Source organism: Vigna radiata, chromosome 1, assembly GCF_000741045.1.
Source record: "Vigna radiata var. radiata cultivar VC1973A chromosome 1, Vradiata_ver6, whole genome shotgun sequence".
Taxonomy (NCBI): Eukaryota; Viridiplantae; Streptophyta; class Magnoliopsida; order Fabales; family Fabaceae; genus Vigna; species Vigna radiata.
The window spans coordinates 2783910-2791908 of record NC_028351.1 but is presented as its reverse complement, the minus strand read 5'-3'; the positions used below and the strand labels follow the sequence as shown (position 1 = coordinate 2791908).

The window sequence follows — 7999 nt, the reverse complement described above, 5'->3', positions numbered from 1 at the left end:
ATAATATTCTGTTTTATGTGCTCTCTTCTATAAAGAAACCATTTCTTAAAATATGCATATTTACAATATTATACAGAGAAATAATTATAAAAATGTTGCACGTAATTTAAAAATGGGTATGGTTGGTGACTTGGCTATTTGTGATTAGAACATGTATTTTTATAAATATATGAAACAAAATTACATATTTTATTCCTCACAATTTCATAATCAAATCATATCATTCGAAAACCCACACATACATTTCTAATATCGTACACACTATAATATTATATCAATCAGTGCCTTCACCAAATACCACCTTCCATTAACTCAACTCGATTTATTAGTCCTTTGAATTAATTAAATAGATAAAACCTATGTATACTAATAACTTTTGTCAGTGACGTTTTCTTAATTAAAAGTAATTTTTTGTCTTCATCTAAATTACTTAAATAAGCAAAATAAAATAAATAAACGTGTTTTTTCACTTATTCCGTTGGACTTTTCAGTCCTTCTTTTTGAATGATAATGTAAAACTTTCATTTTTATAACTATAAAATGAACCACTTTTAATCTTTAAACTAGTTCAAAGCAATCCTTTCAAATTAAAAGTTTTGCTTTTCAAGATTAAAAAAAAAAACAAACAGATTTAAAAATGAACTAAAAACCGACCATTGTTACAAGAAACAACATATTTTACTCCAGAAAAACACTAATTAGATTAAAGAAAGAACCATATATAGTTATAATCCTTGGTCTTGTAAGATGAAAACTTGAAGAAATGTTTATATAAAGTTGGACATTATCAGCAAGACAGAGAGAAGTTTTTCTGTTATAAATAAGGTGTTTGTGTTGGAGAAATAGAAGCACATGTATGCATGAAAGAAATGGTTTAGAAGAAAGGTTCAGGGACTTCTGCCGTAGGAGAGATGACACCTTCTGTTGGTAAGGAAAACATCAACAAAGAAATTAGCAGTAGTTGTCATCTTTCCTCGGTTGAAGCCCCTCCATAGCTTTCTCTGCAATTCCAATTCCACACACACACACACACACACACACACACACACACATATATATATATATATATATATATATATATATATATATATATTTTTGTTTCTATATATATATATGCATCTACATCTTCTGGTTTGACTTAGTCATAACCAAGGTATATCTTCCAGTTATCTTGTGTATTTGCTGTCACAGCTTCACTCAATTCACAGTTAGATCTCACTGTCAAAAAGTCCAAAATCTTGGAAAGGAGATTTCATTATTTTCACATCTTGTGATCTTGTGTTGTAGATCCATGTCAACTAGAGATAAAATGGTTTTACAATGTATAAATGAATGTAAACCTGATTTTAGAAACTGATTTTATAGAATTGAATTAGATTTAAAATTTATTTATTGTCAACAATACTTCACTTTCTGGCATGAACACACTTTGAACCATATTTGTAAGCTTTGATGTGAGTGGTATGAGTATATAGTCTCTCTTGAAATTACTTGATTCATTTAAGGAATGGAGATATTTTAGTAGATATGTTCTATTGTAAACTCAGATATGAAAATTGAACCTCAACCATGTATTTAAGGAACATGGTTATCTGTCAGGCATTCTAGACCATGTTTGAAATTCTGATGATCTTATGCAGTTTAACTTTGATGGTACTAGCAGCTTGATTGATCAGCTGTGTTTATGAATAACACAGATGGGTTTTAGTTTCTTTTTCTTGTAAGTTCAATAGTCTATGGATCCACACATATGCCTGTGAAGCTGATATATCTTGACTAGTTCATTATAATGTGTGTTTATATATTATGAAGATGATGGTAATTAATTCATCTCTTCAAATAAGAATGAAATGTCTGTTACTTGTGTGAATGCAAAACCATGAATGATGATCAATCTGCAAAGATTGATGTCAAAATTGGTGTTTTTCTTTCCCTTTAATTAGCTTATGATAATGAAGAGGTTCTATCATGAATAGTATATATGGACTATTCAGATTTTGGGATTTACATATTAAATATTTGGATGGATAGAAGGTGAGGGAAAATGTTTAAAAGAATATGTAGAACAGAGAAAGAATTCTATTCCTTTTTCATTTTTTAGAAATTGTTTAGACAAATTGAGCTGTGAATGGTTGATCACAACATATCTGTAAGTTCTGAGTCCTAATAAATAAAGTATGAATAAGATCCTTCCATTAACAGTGAGATTTAAACTCTCACAAACCCTTATTTTGTTAATTTATTTATTTTTTTATGTATGAGATCAGGAACTGACATAAAGGGTGCATATTGAATATTGTTGTTCTTTGGTATGTTTGATCCCCTCTGGCCTCCATTACAGGAAAAACTAAATAGTGGTAGATGCATAGAAAGTCAACTACACACGTGAAGTTTTACCACAGATTCTTCAAGAATAATCTCCAATTTTCCTTATAAGGATTTGTTTGTACAAGAAAGAAAATTAAATTGTATTTTTCATCAAAAGCAGGCTGCTGTCAAATTTGAACAAAAACTAAATACTTACTACTAGATCACTAAATAGCAAATTTGACAGATTGAAACCTCTTTCAAATTTGAAAGGTCAAAACCAAAATCATCCTTAATTTCAATGATTAAAAATATAATTACATCCCAATCTAACGAATTTTATAACAGTTAGTTTATGGTTTCATTTCCAAATAGATGTACTAGTTTATAATTGACATCTGCCCAACTTGTTGATTTGTTTTTCTTCTTTACTTCAAAAACAGAAAAGAAATAAACTAAGTAGGACAAATGTCAATTATGGTGACTATCCATTAGGAAATATGACACCAGATTGTTTGGCAACAAAGCATGTGTAGAAATGCATTGACTTAAAGGCAAAGGAAAAGTTAGTTGTATAACAACATCAATTAGAAAATAACATGTAAAGATAATAATACATGAAAAAGTATTTCCATTCCATTTCACACAAATTTTTAACTTTTGTCACCCCCACTTACCATATGTCATCCTCTTTATCCCTCTTTTTCTTGCTCAACAGAAAAGCTGGGGAACCTTCAAAGATGGTCACACAACTCATCTGGCTTCATTGATGTCAAAAATTGGGGGAACAGGATGAACTGTCATATGTACCATAGTATTACAGTAGATGATCCAACTCTGCAGTCAACCTCATTTCACCAGACTTGTCTCACTTTTTTTTCCCTCAATATCAAACACTTTGTATACTTCTCACTATTTCTTCTCCTAATGGAAAGAAATCCTAATTTAAGCATCAGCTAACTAACCGTGGACATATAAACTAAAGCCAGTGAAAAATAATGATCTAGAAGACCACCATAGCCAGTTGGTCCTTCTTCTTCTTCTTCTTCTTCACCTCACACGCATTGTCTCGGCCGGAACTTCTTATTCGACAGCAATGAGCTGATCAATGTTTCAAGCCTCTTGGAACCTTGGCCAGGCCGGAGGACTGTAGTGTCGCCGATCTCAGAGCAGGGATCGGTGCCGTTCTCTCTTTTTCCTATGCACCAACCTCCAGGAACAGTCATTCCAGGACCTCTGGATAATAGTTCAGCATCAATTTTATCCAACACAGGATCATCTCTATGGAACTTCCTTGCAAATGGAGCATTGCTGTCAACCATTGCTTTCATGTCTTCAACTGTAAGGTAGTGAGGATGCTGCTTGGGAGGATTGTCCCAAGAAATGAAATGCAGATCACTGTTCACAGTTGTGTTCCTGAACTCTTGAGCGTTGCAGATAACTGTGTGGAAGTATCCTTCAGGGGAAGATATGAAATTTGAATAGTACATGAGTACGGTCCGAGGTAGGTTGTCCCATCCCCATATGCAGTAATCAATGAAAGGTTTTGACAGTGCCATCCAAGCAGAACCTAAAACCAGAGACGTTTTATCAGACAAGATCAGTTTCAATACAATCCACCCATCAAGTTCACGAAGGGAAGATGAGTAACAATGCATAACATAACATCATCGTACAAAATCAGTTCAACCACAATCATCCAAAGAACCACAAGTGGTTCTATGGCTCAATGTACAACCAAAATGGAGAAGTTGGATTTGGCTGTTGTTAGTAGATTTGACTCAGTTCATTAGTCTATATTCTAGAAAACCAAAACTTGCAGTGTTTCTATTAATCATCAAAGGCAATCCAAGATACATTCCGTAACAATATGAGAGGAAACATCAAGTGTGAACATAATGGGTCTGTCTGTTTAAACATGTTTTTGAAAAAGAAAGTGTTTTTTAATACAATCGAATATATAGATGTGAATCTCAGTTCAATACTTGATGTTAAGCAAAATATCATTACTCTGCCATTTATTTCCCTTATAATAGCATATGTGGTATTAGAAGCTGTACCAAAGGTGAGCAAAAGTGATATAGTAGCATATATGCTAGAAGACATAACTAATAAACCCACTCAATTTTTTGCTGCATTATACCCATCTCACTTACAGCAGATAAACATCATCGTCCTATTACAGAAACATTAGTATTTCCTTCCAAAAAGTTGCTTTCTTTATTAAAATGGAAAACAAAATCCTCAAAAGTGAGCTTGTCCCTGAAGAATGGGTGTATCCACCATTATATTTTAGTACGTTAAGAACACAATGCACTTTAGAACAAATAAAGGGTCGATACACCCTTGCTCCCTCTAGAGATCAGCTCATCTTTGAGGAGCATAGGCCAAGACAAAAATTTAAGAAGCAATATTCAAGTATTGAACTGAATTTCAGTAAGATGAACTACATTTCCGGCTAATTCGTGTATATCCAGAATTACTGAAATCATGGCAAACGATATTAATTACTGAAATCACAAAACACTACGAACCAGTGATGGTGCAAATGAAACTACAAAAATAGCATTTGCCATTAATTTATCGATGCTATATAGTTGTTGTGCCAAATTGAAACATGCATACAAAATTATGTTATTATGTTATCTGATCCAAATGATAGAACATGGAAAACTCCGAAAAAACTACCAAGATACCCAAATCAGCAGATAGAATAATCTTATATTTCGAAAAGGTACAAATAGAACACAATTGTCAAGGATAAATGTTTTATTGCAAGAAGTCAAAAGTAAATGAATGATATTCAGAGCTCTGACCCACCTAAGATGGATTAAACTTCTTGACCATTTTGTTTTAAACTTTTAATGCATGGAAATGCATTCAACAAAGCACAATAACATTTATTCGTGGCACGTTACAGAATCACCACACTAAATCAGAACAGATTATTCACAAGTGATGCTTCCTTCCGTGCATACAAACCCAGAGCAGAACTGATGATACTAAATCAAACGTTTCTTAATCATCAAAACCATAATCTTCCAATTAATGCATAAAGCCACGTGTAAGCTAGGACTCCTTCCTTCTCAAAATTAACAAAAACCTCTATGCAAAAAATAGAATACTAATCCCCTAGTCCACATAAATCCAAAAGCAAAGACAGGTAATAAACTATATTTCTTTCCCTGAAAGAGAAACAAACAAAAAGAAATCCAGAAAAAGCAAAATTAACAGACAAGAAAAGGATCTTCACCTGTGAAAAGCTTGAAAGCCGTTGGCCTACTCCTTCTCTGTGTAACCCAAAACACATCTTGCTTCTTATTCATATACAACCCCGGATCAACGATTATCGGCCTTGCACGCTGATGACTAACCAACACACACACACCACAAAAACCCAATCACATCAATCCCAGAAACAAAAACAAAAGACCCCACACATAGAAAAGAAAATCCTTGAATCAGAAGAACACCACCATCAGAAAATTAAAAAAGACTCACTCTTTCCATCCAATGTCACTGGTGTGATCAATGAAATTCAGATCCCGTGGCAAGTAGGAAAACGTGTGCAGCAGATCTATCAATCACAAAAGAAAAAAAAACAAATATAAGCAAAAAAAATTCTTTAAAAGACATCAAAGCTATAGTCCATATTGTCAGAAACCATACTATCTCCGAACCCCAGAATTAAAAATTCAAAATAACCGGTTAAACTAGAACAAATCTAGTAATAGTCGATCCAGATTGAACCCGAACATGCTTGTACCAGTTGATACCCCGATAAACTGGAACAACTCCATACCGATTGATCCCCAAGTTAAACTAGAACAATATCGTAACAGTAGATCCAGGTTAAACTAGAACAACCTCGTACTAGTTGATCCAAGTTGAACTAGAACAATCTCATATTAGTTTACCCAAGTTAAACTAAAACAACATGGTACCAGATGATCTAGATTAGACCAGAACAATCTCGTGCCAGTTGTTCCACGCGCTTTCCAACTAAAAATCAGGAGAACTGAAGCAGATTATCCACCTAACTAACCAACTAATTAACGCAGCAACTAACTAACTAATAAACCAACTAACCGTCTTGTGTAACAAGAGGGTAATCGGAGGCGCTGAGGTTGATGAACCAGTCCCAATCGCCGAGCTCCCGCAGCAGAATCGCGGCGGCGTGGAGCGTGTTGGCCACCATGGTAGGTCCCCTGTAGGTCACCAGGTTCGCCTTCTTTATCACCCTCACATTCCCGAACCGCCGGAACAGCGGGTGCTCCTCCACGAACCTAGCCAGATCCGCGCGCTCCTCCGCCGAGGCCTCGAGGTCCAGGTGCACCACATACCGGTTCCCGGGGTGGTACAGCGCCAGCAGCACACGCCTCACCGCGCCGCCGTCTCCGGCAGAGCCCGAGACCAAGTAGGCCAGGCGCGGCGGCGGCGGGAGCGCCGGTACCGGGAGTGGGTGGAGCTTGGACTCGACGAAGACGGAGTACGAGGCGGCGGTGATTGAGCGGTAGAAGGGGAGAATCGGCGTACCCTCCGGCGAGGTTAGCGTGGCGACGAAAAGGAGGAAGAGAGAGAGGAGCGAACCCACCGCCAGCGGGAACACCCACCTCCGCTCGGCGTGGTGGTGGTGATGGCGCAAATGCATATAATAGTTCTTGAACTTCTTCATGATCTGAAATAATATAATAACTTGAACTTCAACTTGAAGCTCGTTTTGCTATGGGAATGAATGAACTGAAACAGAAACTGATTGAAACCTGAAACCCCTCTTTTCAAAAAACCCCTTTTTAAGGATGTTTCTTATCCCCAATAGTGGGGGAGTGGAGTTTCTGCCGTGTGGTGTTGGAAAATTTAGTCTTTCTGTCTGAACAGACAATGGGGTGTGTCTGAAGAAGTTCTTTAAAGAGTGTGATACGGGAAAAGAGGGAAGAACAGTACAGAATAAGAGCTTCTTCCTCAATTTTCTATTACTTTAATAATCTTTTTACCTCACAAATTTCAATTTAAAATTATTAAAAAGAGTGTTGTAGAAAGTATGTTATTAACCTCCGATTCTGGTAATTAATTATAATTAATGTTGATTATGTATTTGCCATGAAGGCGCAACTGAAGGGATAATTTGGTTGAAAGCTTTGAAGTCACTCTTTCCATTGAATTTTGGTGTTCATATCAATGGTGAGAAAAAGAGAGACATGGTGTTGACGTATGACTAATCGAAGCCAAATTTTTGGTCTTGAAATCGGTAAATTTGGTTTGTTTTTCCCCTTAAAATATGCTCTCTTTCTTTGTGTTTGGGCAACGTAATATTTTTTTATGGCAAGAAAATAAATAGGTTAGACAAGTTATGATTCTTACCACTAATGACCCCAAAATTTCTAAAATCCCTCCTAAATTAGTTTTTTCTAAAATAATGTAATTTTAGTCCATTTAAAATTAAAATAAATCATTTCATGATACTCATTAATTAATAACATGCGTGTTAAATGGGAATTCAAATCAATTTTTCAAATGATTTATATAATATTAGGATATGATGTCAGCAAATAATATAAATAAATATATAAAAAAATAAAATAGGTTTAAAGCTTATGTTAACTAACTTATGAAAGATAAATTTGTAAAAGAAAAAAAAGGGAATGTTTAGAAAGAACGGTAAAAGAAAGTGTTCGAAAAAAAAAAGGTAACA

The 7999-nt window shown here is 35.1% G+C and overlaps 1 protein-coding gene across 2 annotated transcripts; it reads right to left on the bottom strand.

The window, feature by feature from the left end:
- Nucleotides 1–2855: 2855 nt before the first annotated feature.
- Nucleotides 2856–7258, bottom strand: LOC106763144 (beta-glucuronosyltransferase GlcAT14A). 2 transcript variants are annotated; one of them, XM_014647355.2, is made up of 5 exons: nt 7071–7258; nt 6397–6985; nt 5809–5884; nt 5561–5676; nt 2856–3877 (listed from the first exon to the last, which is right to left on the bottom strand). In XM_014647355.2, exons 2-5 carry the CDS (start codon nt 6980–6982, stop codon nt 3363–3365), a joined length of 1293 nt encoding a protein of 430 aa, XP_014502841.1. In that variant the 5' UTR covers nt 6983–6985; nt 7071–7258; the 3' UTR covers nt 2856–3362. The 2 variants fall into 2 exon arrangements, with proteins under 2 accessions (XP_014502841.1, XP_014502833.1); XM_014647347.2 differs by having other exon boundaries at nt 6397–7257.
- Between the last annotated feature and the right edge of the window lie 741 nt (nt 7259–7999).

Coding starts and splice junctions, on each gene's coding strand:
- LOC106763144 (XM_014647355.2), bottom strand. CDS start 6,982: ATGAAGAAGTTCAAGAACTATTATATGCATTTGCGCCATCACCACCAC. Junction 5,885..6,396: donor CCCTCTTGTTACACAAGACG/GTTAGTTGGTTT, acceptor TGTGATTGATAG/ATCTGCTGCACACGTTTTCC. Junction 5,677..5,808: donor AGTGACATTGGATGGAAAGA/GTGAGTCTTTTT, acceptor TGTGTTGGTTAG/TCATCAGCGTGCAAGGCCGA.